Source organism: Peromyscus leucopus, chromosome 11 (assembly GCF_004664715.2).
Source record: "Peromyscus leucopus breed LL Stock chromosome 11, UCI_PerLeu_2.1, whole genome shotgun sequence".
Taxonomy (NCBI): domain Eukaryota; kingdom Metazoa; phylum Chordata; class Mammalia; order Rodentia; family Cricetidae; genus Peromyscus; species Peromyscus leucopus.
This window is the reverse complement of record NC_051072.1, coordinates 57804257-57831068: the sequence shown is the minus strand read 5'-3', so window position 1 is coordinate 57831068 and position 26812 is coordinate 57804257. Positions and strand designations below refer to the sequence as shown.

Below are 26812 nucleotides of genomic sequence, written 5' to 3'. Positions count from 1 at the left end.
TCCTGAATAACCACCATCACTGAGGTAAATCAAGGCAGGAACTCCACGAAGTGGGAACCTGGTAACAGGAGCTGATGCAGAGGCCATGGAGGAGTGTTGGCTTGCTCTCCATGGCCTGCTCAGTCTGCTTTCTTAGCGAACCCAGGACTACTTGCTAAGAAGTGGCACCACCCACAGTGGGCTGGGCTCTCCCACATCAATCACTAAGAAGTAAGAAAATGCTCAATAGCCTTGCATGTGGGCCAGTCTTATGGGGGAGGCATTTTCTCAACTGTGGCTCCCCTGCTCAAATATGTCAAGCTCTGCATCAACAAAAACTAGCCAGAAGAGCCTTCTTTGGACTGTTGGGCAAGTTGAGTTCTACTACGCTCAAAAGGCAAGATCCAGCCGGGCGGTGGGGGCACACACCTTTAATCCCAGCACTTGGGAGGCAGAGACAGGTGGATCTCTGTGAGTTCGGGGCCAGCCTGGTCTACAAAGTGAGTTCCAGGAAAGGCACAAAGCTACACAGAGAAACCCTGTCTCGAAAAACCAAAAAAAAAAAAAAGAAAAAAAAAAAAAAAAAGCAAGATCCAAGTAGACATGGAGTATGGACATGTATGCAACACAGCTTTTTCCTAAGTGATGATGATGATGATGATGATGATGATGATGATGTTACAGAGATTTTTTCTGGTTTTTCAAGTATTTGAATAAACAAAGTTATGATGTGAATTTCTGAGAGAAAGGCGGGACATGTAGTCATTCTCAAGCATGTCTGCCTACAGAACCTTTCGTCGGAGACTCGTAAATATTTCCACAAAGCAGAGAGCACCATACAGCACACAGTGCAGGAGAGACTGCTTGCCCAGCACACCCTACTTGTTTTTCAGGTAAAGTTGAAGACAAAAGTGCTCATCTCCACTAAAAAGCTCATCATCTCCACTAAAAAGTTCATCTCCACTAAAAAGTTCATCTCCACTAAAAAGTTCATCTCCACTAAAAAGTTCATCTCCACTAAAAAGTCCTATAGGAAGGGAAGCTCTGGTGTGTGTGTGTGTGTGTGTGTGTGTGTGTGTGTGTGTGTGTGTGTGTCTGTGTGTGTGTGTGTGTGTGTGTTTATGTGTAAGCCCGAGGACAATCCCCCCACCCTGCTTCCTAGTACTGGGATTATAACCAATAACAGCACACCCAGCTTTTTAGCATGATTTTGGGGGTCGTGCCCAGGTCCTTCTGCTTGCATTGACTGAGCTATCTCCCCAACCCATGCACTGAATTTTTGCCTTCAAATGTCTTGATCACCAACTGCTGAGAAAATTATTGATATCTTTTTATGGGAAGTAAAACAGTTTGAAACTGGACCTTACTATGTAGCGTTGGTTGGTCTAGAACTCATTATGTTTACTCAAGCTGACAGAGGTCTGCCTGCCTCTACTTCCAGAGTGCTGGGATTGAAGGGTGTGCCACCCAACACAAGAAGAAAAGTGTTTGCCTTCAAATTGCTTGATTACTCACTGCTAAGATAAATCATTATCAGTAGAGGCAGCCTTCTATCACAAGCAGAGGAAAATGGAGGCCGGTATTGACTGTCTGCTGGGACATTATGACAGCAAAGACCTCTTCACTGCAGTCAAATCATGGGACTCTTATGAGAAGCTACAAGGAACCACCTTAAAGCAGAGCCTGAAGCCTAGTGGGCTCTACTCAGTATTGTTCTTTGTTCTGGGTTCTCAGTTCACATGCTCTGAAAACCCTCACTGAAGAGAGCGAGATCGTGGTTATAAATGATGACGATGATGATGATGATGATGATGATGATGAAAGCATTCCTCCTGGATCTTCTTGCCCATAACCACTGAATTCTCAGAGTACTGAGCAATGTATAGGCTTTGATGTATAAGAAGCATTCCTACAGAATCCCGTCAGACATGTCTACTGACCTCTCACCGTACTTAGATATGGATCTGATGTGTCACAGGAAGGGTACATGCCTGGCCCTTGATACTCACGGTGGGGTGGGGGATAAATTCAGTAGAACATAGTCTATCTGACATGCAGAAACTGTAGCACTACCTACCTGATGTCAAGATCCTTGGGCTTTTCAGCATCCCCAAACTTCAGAGACAACCTAAGAGAATGGAAATAGCACAGTCATCAAAATCGGAACGGCTGAGACTACAAGATGCTTAGATGGAGGGGCACCTGCTCCAGGCCCAATAACTGACTTCTGACATCGATATCTGGACCTCACGTGATGGAAGGAGAGGGTCAGTTCCTGCAAGTAGTCCTCTGACCTCCACACAGACACCGTGGTTTGAGCACACATGCACACCTGTGTATAAGTGGGCGGGCACACACACACACAGAGAGAGAGAGAGAGAGAGAGAGAGAGAGAGAGAGAGAGAGAGAGAGAGAGAGAAATAATGAGATTTCAATTATGTTCTGCATTATTGGGCATTAGGAAAACATAAACTAAAAACACATTTACACATCATAGAACAACAAACAGGATGATTAAACGTCTTCCATGCGGAACTCACAAGCTTTTGATAACTATATTCATGCACACTTTTCTGAAGGTAAATACTAGCTTCCCTGGGTTGAAGACAGATTAGCTATTCACTCAGGAACAACAGGTTCTTTTTTGTTGTTTTTTTGTTTGTTTGTTTGTTTGTTTGGTTGGTTGGTTGGTTGGTTGGTTGGTTTGGTTTTTTTTGAGATGGGGTTTCTCTGTGTAACAGTCCTGGCTGTCCTGAAACTTGCTTTGCAGACTAGGCTGTCCTGGAACTGGCTTTGTAGACCAAGCTGGCCTCGAACTCACTGAGATCTGCTTGTCTCTCCCTCCCAAGAACCTCGATTAAAGGTGTGCACCACCACCACCAGGCCCAGGAACAACAGTTTTAATTCTCCTCTTGACACAATTCATCCCCCTGGGCAGCATAATGAGAGCCCAACATTATTCCTGGGATCTGGGGAGTCCAAAGTTGACGTGGAGAGTTGGTGGCTCTTTCCTCACCTCCTGAATACGACAGAAAAGCATCCGTTTCCTCAGTGTTGACAGATTCTCCTTGGGAAAAGAAGAAAGGAGATTCTGGGCTCGTACCATGGGGGTAAGTGGAAGAATTTAAAAACTCTGGATGGAAGCAGCTGGCCTACCATGAAGGACAGGAATGGCTGCACGTTTAAGATCTGTGTCTCATAAATGTCCCCAGCAGGAAGATGTGTCCCGCTGTCTCTCCAGCCCTTTGCCATGCAGACAAATTGCCCTAAGGCCTAACTTTCTTACTAACTCCAAAGCGCATCCTTTAGCCCAAGGCCAGTGAATGTGTTCAGAAAGTATTAACCACGCAGTAACTTTTATTAAAGGATTTTCTTTACACCTTCATACCAAAGAGAACATGAAGCAAATGGGTAATCCTTCTAGGAAGGCAAAACGGTTCATTTTCAACCGGGTAGGAGGTGTTCACCCACCCAGGGAGTACAGAAGGATCAGGAGTTCAAGGCCAGCCTCCATTACAAAGAAAGTTTGAAGCCAACTTGGAATACAAAAGACTGTGTCTCAAAAAAATAAGGATTCGCTTTTTTTAAAGTTTGGAGCCAGATGTGATGTTGCACGCCTCTAATACCGTCACTAGGGAGACCGAGGCAGCAGTATTACCGGGAGCTTACAGTCATACTACGCCATGGAGCGCATTCTGAGCTAGCCTGACTACAGTATATGACCCAAAGGAACTTAAAAGTGTTTAAGATTAAAATTTAGCAGTTTTGTAGAATGTTAAGGATGCCTAAATGATATAATTTGGCCCTTCTATGTGGAAAGTAACTAAGAAATGAAACCCATACTGCCACAAAGACTCATACAAGAATATTCATAACTATCTGATAAGTTACATAAAGGAGAGCGGCAAACTTCTAGCATCAATGGGTGAATGGATAATTAAGTTGTGATACACCCATACAATGGAATGCTGCTCGGCAGGGAAAAAGTGTATTGCACTGGTCACAGAAGATTGCCTCGGTCACTGTGTTAAGTGAAAGAAGCCACAATAAAAGAGAGAACATACTACATGGCCATATTTACACAAACTTCTAGGAAACACAAATTAATCTTGAATGAGAGGACCTAAACCAACGGTTATCTGGAAAGTTGGCTCTGATGCAAGCGACGGACTAGAAAGGGTAACGAGAGTATTCCAGACATGATGAAAGCGGTTGGTTGTGATGATGGTATTATGTGTGAGCATGTATATGACAAGTGATCACAAGATACACTTGGATCTGTGCAGGTTCTTACTCTTCCCTCGTATTTCCAAGTAGCGTTAGAAATATAAGAATGATGAGCCGCATGTTTATAGTGGGAAAATATCAGAAATTTAAATATGCAAAGATCGCTGCTGCTATATCAATAAAACATCTAGAAGTCAGAAGACCTTAATATGCCTTAAGAAATCAAGAGAGCAAAAGCAAATAGCCAAGAATGGTAGAGAGCACACCGTGATTTCCTCAGCCTGGCCTACTCCCCAGAAACAGAAAGATCAGTGGCTGCACTGAACTCTCATAACACTGCTGATGGGGACGGGATGTGGTGATGACAAAATAAATCATATGGCTAAGGCTGGTAAAGGAAATATTTATTTCCTAACAGGGTCAACTTGGACACCTTGAAAGTGCCTGTTTGAAAACACTTTCAAAAAAGTAGAGCAGAAACTGTGGGAGTGGCCAACTAATGACTGGTCCAGCTTGTGCCCATACCATGAGAGGGACCTAACACCTGACACTGCCTGGAGGGCCCGGACCCAGAGGCTGGATGGCCCAGAGACCAAACATGACTGGCAAAAAAAAGATTGTCAATGTAATAATGCCTCATGATAATCTGCTCTACTCATAGACTGGTGCCTAACTGTCATCAGAGAGGCTTCACCCAACAATTGATGGAAACAGATGCAGAGACCCACAGCCACATTAGGTGGAGCTCAGGGAATCCTGAGGAAGAGGGAGAGGGAGGATTGTAGAAGCCAGAGGGGTCAAGGACAGCACAAAAGAACCCACAGAATCAACTAACCTAGGCTCATAGAGGCTCACAGAGACTGAACCAGCAAACCAAAGAACTTGCGTGGGACTGACCTAGGCCCTCTACATACATGTGACAGTTGTGTAACTTGGTCTTCTTGTGGGACTCCCAACAGTAGGAGCAGGGGCTGTCTCTGACTCTGTTGCCTGCTTTTGGGACCTTTTCTCTGCCTCTTCCAGACTTGATACATACCATGGCTAGCTGATATCCATGGGAGGCCCATCTGTATCTGAAGAGAAACTGAGGAGTGGATGGAGTCGGGGGAGGGGGTGGAGGAGAGGGGGGGAATGCCAGTCAGGATATAAAAACAAAATAAATGAATAAATAATTACAAAAAAAAACCACTTTCAAAGTTTCTTTATCAAGTAAAGCTTCAAGAGATTCCTACCCTAATGGTATTTTGACCGTCCAATACAAACTACTAAAGAAACCGTTTTAAAGAAACAAAATACACCAGGTATGGTGGTGCACACCTTTAATCCCAGCACTTGGGAGGCAGAGGCAGGAGGATCTCTGAGTTCAAGGACAGCCAGGCTTTCACAGTGAAACACTATCTGGAAAAACCAAAAGGAAAGAAGAAGAAAACAGAGAGAGAGAGAGAGAGAGAGAGAGAGAGAGAGAGAGAGAGAGAGAGAGAAAGAAAGAAAGAAAGAAAGAAAGAAAGAAAGAAAGAAAGAAAGAAAGAAAGAAAGAAAGAAAGAGGAGGGGAGGGGAGGGGAAGAAGGGAAGGGAAGAAGGAAGGAAGGAGAGAGAAGGGGAGAGAAGGGAAGGGGAGGGGAGGGGAAGAGAAGGGAAGGGAAGGGGAGGGAGGGGAGGGGAGGGGAAGAGAAGGGAAGGGAAGGAAAGGGGAGGGGAGGGGAGGGGAGGAGAGGGAAGGGAAGGGAAGGGGAGGGGAAGGGAAGGGAGGGGAAGGGAAGGGGAGGGGAAGGGAAGGGAGGGGAGGGGAGGGGAAGGGAAGGGAGGGGAGGGGAGGGGAAGGGGAAGGGAAGGGAGGGAGGGGAGGGGAAGGGGAGGGGAGGAGAAGGGGAGGGAAAGGAATTTGAATTTAACTAATTGTTCACTCTCAGGATGGTTTCTCTAGCTCTTCCGATGGACCACACTAGCTTGGTCACTCAGAAGCTTGCTCTGCACTAATGAACCAAACTTCAGAGCAAAAGCCATCTCAAGCAGTCGGTCATCACCCTGTGAGAAAACTGACCAGCTCCCAGCAGCGACCCACCGACCCACCGGGGCTTTTCCCAGCAGGCTTGCTTTGGGTGGAAGCAGGAAAGCAGACTGCTCTGGAGCAAAGAGCTTGAAGCCGGATTTCAACAAAGCTAATTCACCATTTGTTCAGCGAGGGTCTCGTAGGTGCCAGATGCCACACAACAACAGGAACACAAAAATGGGTACAACCCAGAGCAAAGGAACTCACTCAGTGCCCTGTTCTTATACATTTAAAACAGACCCTGAATTCTTCGGGCTATAAATGCCCAACCTCAAAATGCGCGCAGATGCTGGGACTGTGTTCTATTTGCAGGGCTTTCACTATTTAAAAAGACTTCCATAGCAAATCTGTCTGCCAAATTTGCCCCTCCCTGGGCGTTTTATTTCCAAAAGCTAAAACATGCTCATCTTTTTCCAATCTGGGCTTTTGACCTTACATGGCTATGTCTCCGTTTGGGTTTGTTCTGTCAGACACAAGGGTTCCCCCACGGGCACAGCAGAGGCATCTCACTGTTCTACGGAATTCTCAGGGATAATAAGTATCAGGGGTTCTTACCTGCTGGAACTAAAACTCTCACTTCCTGAGAAGAAGCCCCAGCATGCTCTCTGGGTGGGGGTGCTCCCAGGCTGCCTGCATCACACCTGAGCAAGACTGCAGGAGTCAGGGGCTGCCTACCCGGGGCTCACACCTGAACATACTTCTAGGGAGGTGACTAGGAAGATACCACATCAATGCCTGCCCAATAGCTCATTTATGCACTGTAAAAACCAAAAAGTGGCTGGACAGAGGACTCGTCTGTTAAGAGCACTTGTTGCTCTTCCAGAGATCTGGGGTTCAGTTCCCAGCACCCATGTCGGGAGGTTAACAACAGCTTCAGGGGATCCAACACCCTCTTGTCACCTCTGCAGACACCTGAACACACATGCACGCGCACACACAGATGAAGTCATGCTGTGGGACGGTCTGTATGTCAAATTGCTCTGATTGGTCAATAAATAAAACACTGGTTGGCCAGTGGCCAGGCAGGAAGTAGGTGGGACAAGGAGAGGAGAATTCTGGGAAGCAGAAGGCTGAGACGGAGAGACACTGCAGCCGCCGCCATGACCAGCAGCATGTGAAGTCGCCGGTAAGCCACGAGACTCGTGGCAAGGTATAGATTTAGAAATGGATTAATTTAAGCTATAAGAACAGTAAGCAAGAAGCCTGCCACAGCCATACAGTTTGTATGCAATATAAGTCTCTGTGTTTACTTGGTTGGGTCTGAGCGGCTGTGGGACTGGCGGGTGACAAAGATTTGTCCTGACTGTGGGCAAGGCAGGAAAACTCTAGCTACAAAGTCACATAAATAAAAACTAAACTAATCTTAAAAAATATTTAAAAAGAGAGAAAGAGCAAAAAGCCCCAAGGCCTCTCCAACAGGTGGTTGGACGCACAGCACTGTGTTCCATCGCACTTGGTGTTGAGAAGAAAGGGCCAGGCCGCACTGGACGGGTCCTCCGGAGCTCATACTTACAGTTCCTCGGCTGCTTTTCATGATCCTGTGAGATAAGGCCAAGAGGAAGGTACTAACATGTCCCCTTTAAAGCCAACTTAGAACCCTGGTGGAGCTCTTGTACGGTCCCTAGCCTCACTCAGCCTGAATTCCTTATGACCTATAGGAGAGGACGACACCAGATGTGGAGACCTCACCAGCCCTGGCCTCTGGGAAAGGTACAAAGGCTGTCAGCTATGATGAATAGTTGCCACCATCTCCATCTGTCATGTGACAAGCCCACAGGTCCTATAGGCACACAGCTCTCCCCAGAACTGGACCTGCAAGACAAGCTTTGGTTTTTCTCCATGCATAGTTTCCACTGATGACTAAATTCTCCACAGCCCAGTCAAAAGCTGAGCTGCCCTGGTTCGTCCCACAGCCCCCTAATGTCAGGCTAAATGGAACCACAGACAGCCCTGGGCAAGCAAGCTTTTCCCCCAGGCAATCAGCATCTCTCCATGCAACGGACCACAAATCAAGAGCCCTGTAGGGAATTCATTAGAGACTGGGAAAAAAAGTCCTGAGCCCTCGGCGGTATGGGCAGCTCTCCCATAGTCCTTGATAGCTGTGCTGAAACAAGAGATACAAATGTGGATGGACTCGTAACAGTTCCCTAAATCTCACAATTATTATAATCCCTTAAGTCCCTACTAGAAGACAGTCATTCTGAAGAGCAAAGAAGAATGTATAATATCCCTGAAAGACCCTAACCCTTCAGGCTTACACCCCCTCAAGCCCCAGGAAATAATGAACTAAAGAGAAAACTAGTTCCAAGGGCAACCTGACTCAGCCACTACTCAATCACCCCTACAACAATGTAACAATGTAAAAAGATTTCTGTTAAGAGATGTGCTCAACTGTGACTGGGATAGTTGCAGGTGTTCCAGGAAGGACCACTGTGACCTTTGTGTAAACTCCACTCCCGACCTGATACCCCTCCCTTGAGGTTTCAGGAAGAATGTACATGCAGACGTGACTGTACCCACTCTGTGATCAGACCATGATCTTGTGAAACGAAATTGTATGGGAATTGTAATCTTATGACCTTTGTGGGTTTTTCCTTTAAAAGCCCCCATGGGGCTGCAGTAAGATGCGTCTCTTGCTCTTAGGAACAGAGTTTGCCCATCTGTACAGTCGCTTCAATAAAAACCTTGTGCTGTTGTATCAACTGGCCTGGAGTCTGGGTTCTTGGGGTGCCCCCTCAAGAAGGTAGTACCCTGGGTCTGGGGATCTATCATTTGGAGGTTCCACCGAGATTTTTGGGGTGCCCCTGGGGCCCCACTCTGCCAGTTGGAGGTAAAAAAATGAGCTCGATCCGTGTTTTATGTTATTGTGTCTTGTCTTTTGTCTGGTTGATTTGTCATTTGTATTCTGTGCCTGCGGAAGTGTGCAGGACTTGTGTCTGGGACTTGTGTGGGAGAGCAGACATGCTCAGACGTCCCCGGGTCCCCACTCTGGAGGTCTCCTCCAGAGTGATCTGATAAAAGGAAATGAGTCTCTCCTTCCCTGGGGGAGCGAGGCTGTTCGCAGCAACCACTCCCATTTGAATTTGAATTTGTAATTTGTACTTTTGGTTTTGTAGCTGAATCAACTACCGCACAGACTATGTCTGTCCTTGTCCTCTTTATGTTTTTTGGGAGTCTGTCTTTTGCCTCTACCTTTCTGTCTCCATATGGGGCAACAACTAATACCCCCTAAGTTTGACTTTAGATAACTAGAGAGATGTGCTTGCCTGGGCTCACAACGCCTCTCTGGAAGTCAAGAAAAAGAAATGGATCACCTTCTGTTCCTCAGAATGGCCGGCCTTTGGGGTCGGCTGGCTGGGAAACGAGACTTTTAACGTTGATTGAAGTCATTTTGCAGGTGCCTGGGTGAAGCCATTCCTCACTGCTTTGCCTGCCCCAGCAACGCTGGGGCCCTGACACCCACCTCTTCCTTCTCAAACTCCCCTTACTCCCCTTGTCCCTTCAGCCCTAGCTGCCCTCCGACCATTTCCCACTCCCTCCCTTCCCCCAAGCAGCTGCCTCCACTGGGTGGGTGGCCAAATCCAATACTGGCACGGACTAACTGAACTCCCCCATTGCTTCCTTACTCTCTCTCTGATCAGAGCACAGGCAGCAGCTGCACAGCTGCTGCTGCTTCGGGGACCCAGGGCACCGCTGAGAAGGCTAGGCAGCCTGTGAGCACTGGGACAGAGCTGGTGGGAACCAGCTGGAGCCTCGAGGAGCTCAGAGTGTGGGGGCTGGTGGAGAACTAACTGCCCTTCCAGGGTCACAGCTGACAGGTCTGTGGGCCCTAGAGTCAGGGCATAGAGTCACTTTTAGTCTGCCGCTCTCGTGTACTTGAAAATCTGAGCTTAACAGCAATCTTTTGTCCCCATGGTGCATGCCTTCCCGTCCTCTTCATCTCCCATGCTGTTGGGTGGGGCTCCCAAGACCTGCCCTGGGGCTAAAACCTGATCAGGGTCTGGCTCCAAAAATGAAATGTCACTGCCTATATGAGGCTAACTGATAGTTTCTTGTCTGTGGCACAGTGCTGATACAAATTTAGATTTATTCTTGTTATGATGTAGAAGGTCAGTAAACTGTTTGTTATGGTTTCTTATACCTGCAAATTCTGAATTTAAAAATTAATTCTGGTTGGTTTTCATTTTAAAAATGGCTAATGATTCTACAAACTGCTTATGTGTGTATACGGACAGGTATGTGACTTAAAAATGTAAGCAAGCTTTAACTGTATGTATGTATATATGTAACTTGGATCCAACTGTGTGTATGTATGCAAGTAATTATTGTTTTAAAAAAATATATATCATCTAAGTACTTAAAATTTAAATAGATAACAACATATGTTTAATAAATAAGATATTTGATAAATATTAAAGCTACATGCTTTTATATACAGAAATATACCTTGCTCTGGCAGCTAAACTTTGTAATTTAAGATTTACCCATGTAAAATAATAATAATCTTAAAGACATAAAAGGATCATAAAAAACAGCTGAGGTTTACAAAGGACTAGACAGGACTAGAGTTCCAAAGAGTCTGGTTGCAATGATAGACCTCGGCAGTTTTCCAGTGTCAGGTGATGATCACCAAAAACATATATATGCTGCCAAAGGTAGGGTTAAAGAAATCATCCAAGTGTCTAAGTAAAGGAACCAAAAAGATTATAAATAAATCCCAGATATTAAACTTTGGGATTGTTTGTACTCTAGAGCTTGGTTCTACTTTATACAGATTATGATGATGCCATGTTTTCTCCCCCTTAAAATAAAAAAAAGGTACTTTATTGTTATTACAAAAGACATTTGTAAGATTCTAATCTTTTAAAAACAGTTTTTATAGTTAAAAACCAATGACTTAAAAATGTTTCTCCTTACCCAAGGTACATTCAGGCTTAAGAATGTTGTCTAGCCTCCTTGTATTTGCTAAGTTTGTTAAACTTAAGTTATTTGAATAAGCTGATACATATATTGATATTTTGTTTTGGTTTCTTTACTGAACCTGTATTTGATGCTAGAAGAAGCTTCAACTTAAAAGCACTATTTTTAATCGTCAGTCATGAGTAATTAAGTTTCTTTTTAATTGTAGTCAGGATAAATAAATACTGATGTAATATTCCAGGAATAAGTTTACTCATTTACTCAGTCCGTTGCATATGTTTTCAGCATTGAGCTTGAAACAAGTAATTAGAAACAAAGTTTGTCTATTCAGACACCTGGACGGCCCTCATACTTCAGAGATCTACAGAATATGGCATTTAAATGCTGGTCTAAAAGTTTATTATATCAGACAGGCTTCCAGATCCTATCAGTGACCCAAGGTCTCCGAAGAAGATTACGTATGAGGCACCACAACGTCTCTGCCTGGATTATGACAACGCTGACCACAGGGCAAGATGCCCCAATGCAACGCCTGCCGCCAGGACCCAGCCCAGACTGTGGACAAGCAGTAGGACACTAAAATTGATTGCACCCGTTTGCCTGGTCAAGGTCAGTCTTCCGTGTCCCTATTCCACAGAAAAAAATACTCTGCCTTATGGGCTTGATGGTGGAAGAAGATTGATGCTGTTCTGACTGGTGCCTCCAACGCTATGGAGACCTGGGTAGGGATTGATCCCTATAATTTATAGGAGTGAATGTTTCTTGGACAGCACTTAGATATAGTTTATCCTTCTCAGATCTCTGACAGTACTGATGGCTAGGCTAGCTCTAACTTTGTTAGCATGGCAGCATCAGACAAACAGATCCTTCTGCAAGGCCATAGCTAGCTTGATAGCTCACTTTTTAAAAAAAAAAATGTTCTAATATATAAAAGTTTAAATAAATCATAAAGGTTCAAATATGAGTCTAAAATGAGATAAGTTTCAGACTACTCTCGTGTTCTATGGTTCAGAGCTTAGCATTTAGGAGTCCTGATGAGCTGGTAGAGCAATAACTACTTACTATTCAGTCACAAGCTCAACATTTTGGATTTGTTTTAGATGTCATCTAAATATGTCTAAATGTAAACCTAGAAGTGCTTCTCACCAGGCCAAAAATCTCTGTCCAACTTATACCTGGCTTTCTGGACAGAAGAAAAATGCCCAAATTTGTAGTTCTTGTTAGGACTCAAAGGTATGAGTCCACTTCTGCTGTTTTACAGATACCCATTACTTGCTTTGTCTACAATATAGATTTCAGTACAGATTGATAATACTAATGTATCTAAAACTTTTATGTCATTTTGTAAGTAGGCCTCAAAGGATCAAAAGAGTCATAAAAACCTAGACCCACTTCACAGAGGTCAAAATAACCCCAGATGAGTATTCCTAAAGATGGTATTTTTCCTCCCTCCTGGTCTTAGGACTACTGCTTTTCCCATTACTAAGGGTATGGACCTAAGGGTTCCAAATAAGTTCATAAATTTTAACTTCTGTTCCTAGTTTAAATTTGTCTCAATAGATTTCTACTTGGCTGGCAGGCACCTCCAAGTTTCAGTTGCTGACTCCACTGCTCCAAATGACTGTGGGCTCCGGACTTGCTAAAGGCTAACGTGGACAAGCCCAGCTAACATGATTCTTCTCTGTCCCTAGGGGGTCAGGCAGCTACATGCTACTGACAAATGCCCTCCGCCCAGTCTTTGACCAGCTTTTCAACCTTTTGGGGGGGGGCTGATAACGGCACCCCAATGCCAGCTTGAAGCAGTTCCAGAAGAGAATACATCATCCCATATTCCTTGTTCAAAAAAGGCTGAAATGCTGGGTCAAAAGAAGACTCCCTGGCATAGAGACAAGATGGCTAATTATACATGGACTATGCATGGCCATTACAGTCCATGAGTTAATATAATACCATAATTTCAAGATTAAAATTTACAAAAAGAAAATGGGGAGATGAAAGACCTTAACCCTTCAGGCTTACACCCCCAAGCCCCAGGAGAATAAGGAACTAAAGAGAAAACTAGTTCCAAGGGCAACCTGACTCAGCCACTACTCAATCACCCCTACAACAATGTAACAATATAAAGAGATTTCTGTTAAGAGATGTGCTCAGCTGTGACTGGGATAGTTGCAGGTGTTCCAGGAAGGACCACTGTGACCTTTGTGTAAACTCCACTCCTGCCCTGATACCCTCCTTGAGGTTTCAGGAAGAATGTACATGCAGACGTGACTGTACCCACTCTGTGATCAGACCATGATCTTGTGAAACGAAATTGTATGGGAATTGTAATCTTATGGCCTTTGTGGGTTTTTCCTTTAAAAGCCCCCATGGGGCTGCAGTAAGATGTGACTCTTGCTCTTAGGAGCAGAGTTTGCCCATCTGTACAGTCGCTTCAATAAAAACCTCGTGCTCTTGTATCAACTGGACTGGAGTCTGGGTTCTTGGGGTGCCCCCTCGAGAAAGTAGTACCCTGGGTCTGGGGGTCTATCAATCCCCTTTACCGATATATCAATATATCCATTTCCACCCATCATCAAGAACTTTAAACAAGAAACAGAATTCAGGAATAAACCAGCAATTCCAGTTGAACCATATATATATTGTAAAAAGAATGCACACAGGAGTGCATGCATAATATGTTACAGTTCATACAAAACGTCCTTGTAGGCCAGAACAAAAGCAAAGACTCTTCTGAAAGCATCCATTGTACCAACAAATATTGAACAGGGGGTTGTAGAACACAAAGGGAACATTTCAGATTTCCTCTTCCTGGACAAGTAACAGAAGAAGAAAAAATTCTCAGATGCCTGAAAAGCAGAGAAAGGCTTTCAAAGTGGTCTGTTCGCAATGGGGACATTTACTTAATCTGTTTATCTCAACCCATTCTGTTCACACTCAAATGCCCCAAGATTCACTGAAACTTGACCAAATATCCTCTTAAACACAAACTGTGGAACAGGCCATGTTCTATAATTTGAGAATCTCTCACCATGACCAAACACACCACCTAGAGGCAAAGATTGGTCCTGAATAAAGAAGGTTTCCTGAGGAGCCCACAAAGATGGGTACGCCCTGCTGTGCGATCTAAGTTCTTTCATTATAAGTCCAGGGTACTTTGACTCTTAACATTTGGAGGTGAGATCGAGCCTGAAGAGAACTTAACTTTTCTCCCTTCCTTCCTCCCTTCTTTCCATCTTTTCTTCCTTTCTTCTACCTCCAAACAGTACAGGCTTTTGCCAGTGTTCTTGGTTGGCTACCAGAATCAGAGAATAAGAACAAATTGTGGGGCTGGAGAGATGGCTCAGTGGTTAAGAGCACTGACTGCTCTTCCATAGGTCCTGAGTTCAATTCCCAGCATCCACATGGTGGCTCACAACCATCTGTAATGAGATCTGGTGCCCTCTTCTGGCCTGCAAGGACACATGCAGACAGATGTGTATACTTAATAAATAAAAATAAATCCTAAAAAAAAAAAAAAAAAAAAAAAAAACAAATTGAAGGAGACATCACACACCTCCATTGCAAGATATAGAGAAAGCAAACTAGAACCTGGCTGGAAACCTTCCTGCTGGCTGGCTAGCTTACAAAGCACAAAAGACTGTCCTTCAGGATGCTCAGGAAGTAATGGTTTCAATGATCCAACCCAGCTATGAACCCTGCAACCAAAAGGCCAACCTGCTTGGCAAGATGTACATACCTGCACAACAGTGGCATGTTTATTGTGAAGGAACTAGCTGCCCTTTGATTTGGGGTAGGGACATGGGAGGGATACCCATACCTGGTGTTGTAAGGCCAGCTAACAGTTCAGGACTGGGGATATCATAGGCCTTCTGTGAGGCTTAGTACTATTGTTTAACTAAATTGGCATATTAATATCTATGCACATATTTGAAAAGACCAAGCAGACACCATAACAGGCTGCTCAGTCTTCTCTCAGAGATCAGGCCTCAATTTCAGTTTCCTGAGACTGAGCAAGCAGTTTCTGGGAGGGCCATGAACAAAAGACAATTAATCACTGATGCCCTTGCCAGCAGGGACAGGGAGATAGGACGCACCAAGCCTGGGCCACCGAGTCAGCCCCCACAGTCAGTACATACTAGGTCAGCCAGCCTCCACAGCAGCTCAAGGACAGAGCCTGGGACTTGTCCAGGCCTGCCAAAAAAATGAATAACTGTAAGCCCCAACTAACCCTAGCCAATTAAAAGTTACTAACATGATTGCCACTCACATAAACCAATCCTGAGTCTGTTCCTATGTATTCTGTAGACTCCAAGTCCCCCTTGCTTTACTCCCTATAAAAACTCTGCCCCATTGCTACTCAGGGTCTCTCCTGCTCTGATGCTGTGTCAGATGGATGGAGAGACCCGAGTTAACTCAAAACAATAAAAAGACTCTTTGTTCTTGCATCGAATTTGGTCTCTTGATGGTCTCTGGGGAATTCTAGGTACAACAATATTCATAGACAAAACTTTTCCCTCCTTCCTTCCCTTCTCTTCTTCCTTCCTCCCCTTTTAGAATGAATTGTAAACTCTCATTTTCAAAACCCACAGAAGAAAACTAATCAGCCACTCTCCAATGGAACTCACATCCAAAAATATTTGGGCAGCCTAAATTGATCTTGTTGGTTAAAAAATAAAATGTCTTAGGGTTTTTATTGTTGTGAAAAGACACCATGACCACCACAACTCTTAAAAAGGAAAATGTTTACATTTTCAGAGGTTTAGTCCATTATCATCATGGTGTGACATGGTGGTGTGCAGGCAGACATGGTGCTGGAGAAGTAGCTGAGAGTCCTACATCTTGACTTGCAGGCAAGGAGAAGCAGTCTGAATACTGGGTGTGGCTTGAGTATATATGAGACCTCAAAGCACATCTCCTACAGTGATACACTTCCTCCAACAAGGCCACATCCACTCCGACAAAGTCATGCCTCCTAATAGTGCTACTCCCTATGAGCTTATGGGAGCCAATTACATTCAAACAATGACAGAAGATGACACAAAATTGGGTGGTTAGATGGAGGGGTGGATCTGAGAAGAGCTGGAGGTGAATATGATCAAAACAAGTTGCACAAAATTCTCAAAGAACTAATAAAACATTCTTTACTCTGTGGCTTGTTCTTTAGTTTAGATGATCAAGGAAAACAAACCGGTTTGTCATGGTGAACTTACACAGTACCTCGGAAGGCTTCCTCAGCCGGGAAGATTGACTTACATGGCGCTTTCCTCACTGCAGTTTGAGTTGCCCGTGTCCACTGTTGTGTTTGGACCAGGTGCTTCATCTGTGAGGTCCAGCCAGGTCTGATTCTTAAATTTCACTGTGATTCTCTTGGTCCAGAAGAGGATGCAGGGAATGCCATCCCTGGAGAACTTAACAGGATTATGATGACTGTAGACGCTCCAATGGCTTTTGCTCAGATTGTCATTGAAAGTCTAATTAACCAAGTAAAAGAAATGTAAGAGATACATGTGCATCCTTGGAATCAGAGACTTCCTAGAGATAAAAAGGTTAATTCGTATCCTGTAAACATGTATACATGTTATTATTTATTTACTTAAAGAACAACACAAAGAATGGACCAATTATTCCAGTGTAATTGCAAATGAAAGAAAAACTGGTCGAGAGACAATAGTAAGTAATAAAAGATACCCTTGCTGCGGTTCCTGTGGGAAAATCATAAAATGGAATACTGTGATGAAAAATGTAAAATTAAGAACTGTATGTTGTTCTCAACTTCCCAGAGTTCAAGTAAGATTATGTTAAAAATTAACGTAACTGTTGTGTATATATTCACCGTAGCTCTGAAAGCATTGAAAAGTGAGCATGTTATTTAAGTTTAAGGTCCCAACAGCCATACCTGTGTGATGGGTGTTGTTGTAAAATTCTGGACTGGCTTCACCTCTCCGCTGTGCTTTTGATCTGTCAAATAAATAATGATGTGAGTACCAAGGCTTGATGCTATCAGTTTCTTAACCTAGTTGAATGATGCTGATGAGCTAATCACTGGTATATATCCTGTTTGGGCTTAGCATTTGAAACGCCCTAGTTGAAAAGATTTCTCCAGGAGAGATTCTAGTACAAACAGCACCAGTGAGGTTAACATATCCCAGAAAAGGCCTTTCTTTATCCCTGCCCCCAGGGAAACACAAGGACAAGTCCAAGTCTTACCACTCCGTATAATCACTCCTTTACTTGAAGAGGCTTGCGAACTGAAATTAGAAATAGAGTTTTAAATGCAGAACAAACAGCTATGGAGGAGGCTTCCCAGAAGCTTTGAGAGGCTGTCTCAGCTGTGTGCATATCACTCGGGAGCATGCTGTCGCCACTCAGAATACGACATTTTTTAAGTGAGAAATTTATTTTTTTTTAAACTCTTAAGATTGATTGATCTATTTAGTTATTTATTTATTATGTATGCAGTGTTCTGCCTGAATGTATGCCTGCAGGCCAGAAGAGGGCACCAGATCTCATTACAGATGGTTGTGAGCCACCATGTGGTTACTAGGAATTGAACTCAGGACCTCTGGAAGAGCAGTCAGTGCTCTTAACTGCTGAGCCATCTCTCCAGCCCAAGTGATGAATTTCTGATTTAAATATAACATACCCTCTCCAAACAAAATATAGAAAACACAGAAATTCCTGAAATTTTTCTCTTTTTATGAATCAGTTCTGATCCTTGCTGAATGTTATAGCGACTCAACTTGCATGCCAAGCAGTAAGCTAGCCACCAAGCTTTAACCAATGACAAAAACATAATAACATGTAGTAAATTATTTTACAGTGAAATTTTATATCACACTGTGTCACTATATTATCGACAAAATATTCAATATTTGTTATTTTTAAAAAAGGATAAATTCAGCCAGGCAGTGGTGGTACACGCCTTTAATCCCAGCACTCTGGAGGCAGAATCATGAAATCTCTGTGAGGTCAAGGCCAGCCTGGTCTACATAGTGAGTTCCAGGACAGCCAGAGCCACACAGTCTTGAGAGACAAACAAGCAAACAGAAGACAGATTCAATTGCCAAAAAGGGATTTCTGAAAACTATGAAAATAAAAATTACGATCTATAGCCGTCTACTCTTTAGCTACACTCATATAAACATACATATACCACATCATTTTCTTTTTATAAAACTTAAAAATATATTGAGAGTATATTGTTTTTCAGCCTGCAATTTTGGGGCTTCAGCGTGTATCAAAAACATTTACCCATGTTGTCATTTTTTGGACACAATTTTCAGTTTCATACAGTATTAACATCATGAAAACGTATCGTGGTGTCTTCAGCCATGTTCCTAGTCTCACATATTTATGTTTAGGTTTAAATGTCCTCCAAAGGGCCAGAAGTGATGGTACATGCCTTTGATCCCAGCACTCAGGAGGCAGAGGCAGGCAGATCTCTGAGTTCAAGGCCAGCCTGGTCTACAGAGCGAGTTCCAGGACAGTCAGGGCTACATAGAGAAACCCTGTCTCAAAAAAAGAAAAAGAAAAAAGAAAGAAATGTATAAGACTTCTAGCAGTGACAGCCGGGGACTCTGTTGCCTGATATGGGGACTCATTCCTCCTGCCTGAGAGCCTCATCCAACGTTGGTGGAGGAGAGGGTGCCTGGTCTCACTTCAGCTTGATATACCGTGGCTCACTGATATCCATGGGATGCCCACCTATATCTGAAGAGAAACAGTGGAGGAGGAGTGAATGGGTTGGGGGTGAGGGGGTGAGGGTGCTGGGAAGAGGGGAGGGAGGGGAAGCTTTGGTTAATATGTGTGGTGGTAATCTAATTGTACTGAAATGTGATTTTGATTGTATGTTAATAAATAAAGTTGCCCGGGAGGTCAGAGCTATTAGAGCCATAGCAAGAGTGTGGTGGTGGTGGTGGTGGTGGTGGTGGTGGTGGTGGTGGTGGTGGTGGTGGTGGTTGGTGGTGGTGGCACACACCTTTAATCCCATAGATCTCTGTGTGTTCAGGGATACAGCCAGCATTGGAGACATATGCCTTTAAGACCTAGGGGGATGTACATTCACAGTGACGAGGCAGTCACGTGTTTGGATTTACAGCCTATGAGAAGGCAAAACAAAATACTATAAAAAGACGAACAGACAGGATATAGCTCTCTTTCGGGAAGCTGGGACACCGCAGGAGGAAGGGTGAGATTTTAGCTCTGAGCTCTGACCTCTCGGCTTTCTCTTTTACATTGTTGCTGTGTTTCTTATTTAATAAGACTGTTGGTTACATCTACAAATATGTTTTTAAAAAGCCCTCCAAAGGCTCACTGTGACTGTAGATTGGGCAGACAGTTGGTGGCAGGCAGGGTATGGGAATGTCCTTAGGTCTCTGAGAGTGTGTGGTGGTTCTTCCACAGCCTAGTGATGGTTCTACAACCCTCAGTAGTTCTTGTGAGAACATTGTAATAAAGAGAGCAACAGTGATCCCTCTTGTTCTCTATTTTCTTGCTCAAGGTATGACTGACTCCTTGTTCCGGAGACTCACCATCTGCCATCAGCCGTGGACCCTCACCAGAACTGACGAACTCAGATCCATGCCTTTGAATTTCCAAAACTATAAGATAAATAAGCCTCTTTACTAGAAGATAAAGAAGGCTATTTTTGTTTTCAATATAGTATATGTAATGAAAAGCTCACTAATAACAATTGTTCCCAGGGCTCCGACATTCTAGGATAGTGGTTCTCAATGTGTGGGTCTCAACCTCTTTGGGCATCGCATATCAGATATCCTGCATATCAGATATTTTAATTACAATTCATAACAGTAGCGAAATTACAGTTGTGAAATAACAATGAAAATAATTGGATGGTTGGGGGTCACCAGGACATGAGGAACTGTGTAGCTGGAGTTTTCCTGCCTAGCCCACAGTCAGGACAAATCTCTGTCACCCGCCAGTCCCACAGCCGCTCAAACCCAACCAAGTAAACACAGAGACTTATTTAGCTTTCAAACTGTCTGGCCGTGGCAGGCTTCTTGCTAACTGTTCCTTTATCTTAAATTAATCCATTTCTACAAATCTATACCTCGCCACGTGGCTGGTGGCTTATCGGCGTCTTCACAGGCTGCTGGTCATGGCGGCGGCTGCAGCATCTCTGGTCATGGCGGCGGCTGCAGCAGCGTCTCTTTCTGCCTTTGTGTCCTTTTATTTCTCCTCTCTGCTAGTCCCGCCTATCTTTCCTGCCTAGCCACGGCCGATCAGGCTTTATTCATTAACCAATCAGAACAACTTGACATACAGACCATCCCCCAGCACAGCCAAGTGCAGACCATCTCAGACACCTGCACTCAGGCCCATGGTCCTAATCATCCTCTATACGGACCTGCTGGGTAACGCCACAAAGAACCCAAGAAGGGCTCCCACAGGACATACAGATCATCCCACAGCACTTCCCCTTTTCTTTTTTTAAAAAGGAAGGTTTTAACTTTTATACATCTCCAAAGCCAACTTGGTATATTTGGGAATTTGGGCGTAGCTTCTCTTAACTACTTCCTGCTGGAGGGGGGCGTTGTATCTTATGGGGATGCAAAGAATATTTAAGGATCATGGAGTAGTCCGTGAGGCTGTATCGTCTGAGCCAGTTGCCTTGAAACAATTCTGGATGTTGAATCATCTGGGCCATGGTGTCATCAGAGACCTTTCAGGTGGTCTTGGCTGGTCAAACCTGATGTATCTTAATCTGGAACAAATCCATAGCCTCTGACTTTCGGGCAACTTTATTTATTAACATACAATCAAAATCACATTTCAGTATAATTAAATTACCACCACAGAACTGTATTAAAGGGTCACAGCATTAAGGAGGTTGAGAACTCTGTTCTCAGATATTACAGTGGATTGTTCTTTAATATCAATTCCTAAAGTAAAATTGTTAAGTAGGGAGGTAGAGAACTGTTTTGTCATGTATTCCAAGTGCAAAAACACGCAAACCAGGAGATTGGAAAGAGGCTCAGTGGTTGAGACTTTGTATTACTCTTCCAGAAGACCCAAGTTCTATTCCTAGAACCCACATCAAGTGGCCAACAAATGCCTAGAACCCTAACTCCAGAGGAATCTGACAACTCTGGCCTCCTTGGGTACTAACACATAGGTGGGGTGCACTCACACACACACATACACATAATTTAAGATAAAATAAATCTTTTTTTTTTTAATTTTTCAAGACAGGATTTCTCCATGTAGCCTTGGCCATCCTGGAACTCCCTCTGTAGACCAAGTTGATCTTAAATGCACAGAGATCTACCTGCCTCTGCCTCCGAGTGCTGGGATTAAAGGTGTGTGCCACCACCGCACAGCAATAAATCTTTCTTTTAATGTCAGCCAAAACACAAAATCTTCCCCATGATTCCCAGCGCACCTTTCAGCCTTAGTAATCAAGTCACAGCCAATCTTAGTTCACATATAATTAAATAGAACTGATTACAAATTATAAATACATTATTCTACATTATCTAGTAAAAATTTCTACAGATGACAAATTTGGGGAAATGCTGACTAGCTGCTCCTTACACAAGTATGCAACAATTGGTTCATTTTGATCAACTATACTCAAGTGTAACTTTAGTACAGGAAACTGTCCATGTAATCTAATCAATCCTGTATGTCTTGGCACAGACGCATAGCCATGGTGCTACAGCTACAATAGAGTAAAAGAATATTAGTGGTACTCACCAAAAGTTCTCCAAGGATTTCTACAGTTCCCTTCACCTTCAGCCCTCCACCCTTCATCCCAAGCAAGTACAAACTCATTTTGCATGAGTTTGCATTTTATACAATTGTAAATTAACAGTCATAACATTTATCTTTTAGTATTTGGTTTCTTAATCTTTTTTTTTTTTTTTGTTTTTCGAGACAGGGTTTCTCTGTGTAGCTTTGCACCTTTCCTGGAACTCGCTTTGGAGACCAGGCTGACCTCGAACTCACAGAGATCCGCCTGGCTCTGCCTCCCGAGTGCTGGGATTAAAGACGTGTGCCACCACCGCCCGGCCTGTTTTCTTAATCTTAACACAACAGCTTTGGAATTTGTGTATGCTGCTACATGTATCAGTGCTTAATTCTAATCCATTGCTAAGAAATACCTCACTGTATAGATATAATACATTTTTTATTTGTCTATGCACATATTGACAATTTCAGGCATGTATAAACTTGAATTTTGTAGCTTGGGACTTTATAAACAAAGATTTAAGACTTTCATGTATACTAGTTAGCGTGGAATGTGGTTTTTTTGTTTGTTTGTTTTTTTCTTTTTGTTTTTCCAGTTCTGTGGAATGAACTCCGGCTTCTTTTGTACCAGGCGTGTGCTCTCCCGCTTAGCCACACATACACACAGCCTAGGAGACATTGCTGTTTATTTTAAGAAGTCCCTTGTGACCGAGGTTGGCATGAATCAGTCCTCTGAGGCCAATCTCCTCCTGGTGCACTTGGGAGCACTGAGACATTTAATTTCCTGAACAACGAAAGTAATGTATATCTTATGCATACATCTCTACCTACCTAACTCCAAATTCTCCCATGTGAGTTGAAACATCACTGAAAATACGATAGAAGAACGAACAAGTAGAAAACACTCCCTGGAGACACAAAGCTTTCTCATACCCATGAACAGAATTTTAAATTTTTCTTTAGTTTGAATGGTATTCAAAAGCCATATATCATAACACTAACTTATACATCCAATTTTTAAGTGTCTTCATTAACAAAAACATAAAAAATGGTGAAGTATAGTTTACATAGGAAAGATAAATCATATCAATTGGGAATGTTTAGCTAATAGAAGATAATTCTAGATATTTATTGAGTAAAAGTATATTAATAAATAAATAAATAAACTGTAATACTGTTAAACTGCTTGGTTTGAGGCTTTATCTATTAATTAAATTTTCTCATGTGTTCATTAATGAAGGACTTAGAGTAAACAAAGAAGTCCACTGTCACTTCAATGCATCTCTGGTCTAACCATACAATAGCATCATTCTTTTTTAAAACACTGCAATGCAGACAGGCTTTGCGTACAACCCTAAGCCTGACTAAGTAAGATCTTACTAGAAACTTAATTTCAACCAGAACAAAATACGCATCACTACATACTACCTGAATGACAGGAAAAACTGACAACCATCCACAATTGTCTGCGTGGATAGGTTGAGAAACACTGAGGTAAGAAAATTAAACCTTGCTTGGCCTGGCAGCCCAGGTCTGCAATGCCTCAGGAGTCAGGAGCAGAAGGATCAAAAGTTCATGATCTCCTGAGTCTATATAGGGTGTTCAAATCCAGCTTGGGCAACTTAGTGAGACTCTTTCACAAAATTACTGTATTTTTAAATGGCTAGATATCCTAATGAAACCTAAGATGTATAACTGATATAATCTAACTAAAATATTTTAAGTGGCTATGGGCCTGCGGAGATAACTCATTTGGTAAGCACACAGAATTCAATGCTTAGAATCCATGGAACACGGTGTCATACACTTGTAATCTTGGCACTTGGCAGGCAGAAACAAGAGGGTCCCTGGGACTCAGTGGCTAGCCAGCCCAGCTGAATCAGCAAGTTCCAGAACTCTGAAGAGACCTTGTCTCAAAAACACAAGGTAGAAACAGAGGCAGACCTCTGTGAGTCCAAAATCAGACAGACCATCATAGGGAGTTCCAGGCCAGGCAGGGCTGTACAGAGGCCACGTCTCAAACAAACAGAAGAGTAAATCCAATCTAGGATTCCAAAAAGAAGGAATTGTGACTTTCAACCCCTTTTTTTAAAACAGGATTTTTTGTTTTCCTTTTGGGTGTGTGTTTACATACATGCATGAGATGTATGTGTGTGTGTATTTACATACATGCATGAGATGTATGTGTGTGTATATATGAGTGTGTACGGAGGCCAGAGGAGAATGCTGGGTATCTGCTCTTTGCCTTCCCTCTTGCCTATTCCCTGGAGACAGGTTCTCTCACTGAACCCGGAGCTCCCTGTTTTTCAGTAGTCTCCCTTTCTCTGCTCACAGCAGGGCTGGGGTGACGGGTGTCCACGGCCAAGTCTGGCTTTTCTACCTAGGTGCTGAGGTCCGGACTCAGGTCTTGACTGCTGCAGGCACGCTCTTAGCGGCTGAGCCACATGAAGCCCAGCACCCCCATCCTTCTCTTTAAACTGAGGAAATGTGCGTCATACCAACACTGCCGCCATCTCTCTTAGGAAGAGCCCTACAGTGTTAAGAGGTGTTTTTAACTGCAGATCCACGATTTGAAAGAGCATTTACAAAATAGGAGTTGTTGGTTCCTTCATGGTGACTGAGCATGCGTTATTAGATTAGGATGGTCATCTATGTGACTCAACTTGTTTTTGTAATTTTTAATTATCATATAAGACGCTGGGTTTCATTCTTGGGTTTTCAGACATAATTTGCTGTCGTTGACACCCCTTTGCTCTCTGTACCCCCTCTCCTCTTCCTTCCCCAACAGCCCCCTTCTACTGTAAGGACACTGGTATTCAATTACCTCATTTTTTCACCCTCCCCAGCCCTCCTGTAAGACCTCTTTTTTCCCCTCTCATGCTCCCTTTTCTAGCTTCCTGACCTACACTTGTCCTTCCTTCCACACATATATAAAAATCAAAATCTAGGATCTGCCCGAGAGAACACGCATTTCTGTTTCTTCTAAGTCAGGGACACTTCACCTAATATTTCAGTTCTACCCATTTTCTTGCAAATGGAATAATTATTTTTTTCCTTTGGGTCTAAATAAAATCATATTGTGTATATATACCACATTTCCTTGTTCATTCGCTTGTTAGTAACATCTAGGTTTTGAGGCTATTGTAAAGAACACAGCTGTTTGTGTAATTTCTAAGATCTACGTTTATCAAGGCAGAACTTGAATTTTTTAATTTTCGAGACTATTTTTGCCAATGTAATACAAAAGCCACTCATTTCCATATAACCTTGGTGGGGAAATATTATGTCTTATAGGCTGGGATATAGCTCAGTGGTGGAGCACTTGCTTCAGCATTCATGAGGCCCTAAATGTAACCGCTGCCTAGCAGAGAAGCACAGGATTCCACATTATTACAAAGCCAGGCACGGCAGTGAATGGCTGTTATCCCAGAACTTGGAATGTAAACTAGGAGGATCGGTTCAAGACCATCACTGACTATATAGATAAATTCAAGGACAGCGTGGGCTACAGGGGACCTGTCCCAAACAAAGCGTGATATGACATTTAACCACATGAGACATTTAAGCCACATACTATTTCAAAATAAGCTTGAAAGAAAGCACTGATTGACTCAGGGGAGAAAAGAAGAAAACATCGAGAATATCTGTTCTTAAAGCTGTTATCAGCTGCTGACTACGGAGTTCTTCAAGATGCTTTGCAAGCTCACCCTGTTTGCTGCTGTGCTCTGTGTTCCCACGAATTTCCCTGATGCCTTTGGTGAGACGGCACATCGTGAGTAATTGGGAAACGAGACATACAGTAGCTGCGGTGGAGATTCTAAACACACTTTTTAAGAGCTAAGTCTGTGTACTTCTTTGTAAGGTACGGAAAGAAAACAGACAAAGGAACAAAAATGGAGCTTGTTAATTATAAATTCCGCATCATAAACAATCACTACCTTTAACCCAGTCAACGTGACCTAACATCTTTCCTCTGGGATCACGAGTTATACATTCCTAAGGTCTCCACTCACGTAATTATGACAGGAGAAGCTGTGAACTTAGCCCTTACTTACAAATGCAAAAGAAACCAGAGCCAGGGCTGATCTGCGAGTCAGTTAAGGAGTGGTATATTTAATAAAAATGCAGTGTTTCTTAGTGTTTTGAACAATAAATCCTTGCCTCTCACCATAAAAGTATAATATAATAAATATTGTAGTAGCTGTATGCTCTAACCTAACTTATACATTTTTGAACCGTAAACAGATGCAGATATGTAACTACATAAAGAAATGCCAAAAACATCTAATTTCACACTTGCACTGAGGTTCACAAACACATTGCATTAAAGGATGGGCAGTTACTCACCCTACATTCTTCCAGGCAAGTATCTGATCCAAAGTGGCTGAAAACACCGTACATAAAAACAGAAGTGAAAAACTGAACAAGAATTTTCTTCCCATCAAGAAACGTATGCCTTTTCAAACCAAGCACATCTGTTAATTCATGGAGCAAACAGAGCAGAGGCTGAACTGTTCTTGCCAAGTGACTGGCAGCACCTTCAACCAATAGAAAGATAGCTTTCCCAGGATGTGCTATGGGGGAGCAAAGAGCGTGAGACCTGGCAATGTTCTATCTGGAGCACAGAGCTAACCCAGCAGCGTTTAGCTTTTCAATTATTCATCGCATTTAAAAAAATTTAGACAGCACTTTAAGAGAAAATACATTGCTAGTAAGCCCTTTATGGGAAGTTGCACCATTACGGGACTGTCACACATCTCATAAGCTTCTTCTCATGCTACTTTTCAGCAAATGATTACCCTTTCTCTCAAATCTATGAGTATATATTTTTACCATACATTTTAAGTGAATTGGTGAGTAAAAAAAAAAAAAAAAAAAAAAATGTCTGGAATTTACCTATGTTTCCAGATGTGTCCTAGATTACA

At 43.1% G+C, this 26812-nt stretch overlaps 1 protein-coding gene across 3 annotated transcripts in view; it reads right to left on the bottom strand.

Moving 5' to 3' along the window:
• Positions 1-26423, bottom strand: part of Atp6ap1l (ATPase H+ transporting accessory protein 1 like) — a 32634-nt gene extending 6211 nt beyond the window's left edge. Inside the window, exons 1-6 of one of the 3 annotated variants that reach the window (XM_037209523.1) lie at positions 26235-26279; positions 25595-25740; positions 17385-17425; positions 17074-17135; positions 16431-16648; positions 2057-2107 (exon numbers count right to left, since the gene is read on the bottom strand). In XM_037209523.1, coding sequence (XP_037065418.1) covers positions 2057-2107; positions 16431-16648; positions 17074-17135; positions 17385-17425; positions 25595-25683 — 461 coding nt within the window. In that variant the 5' untranslated portion in view covers positions 25684-25740; positions 26235-26279. Of the gene's footprint in view, positions 1-2056; positions 2108-16430; positions 16649-17073; positions 17136-17384; positions 17426-25594; positions 25741-26234 lie in introns of all 3 variants that reach the window. The other 2 variants (XM_028891022.2, XM_037209524.1) reach the window with 2 other exon arrangements.
• Positions 26424-26812: the final 389 nt, after the last annotated feature.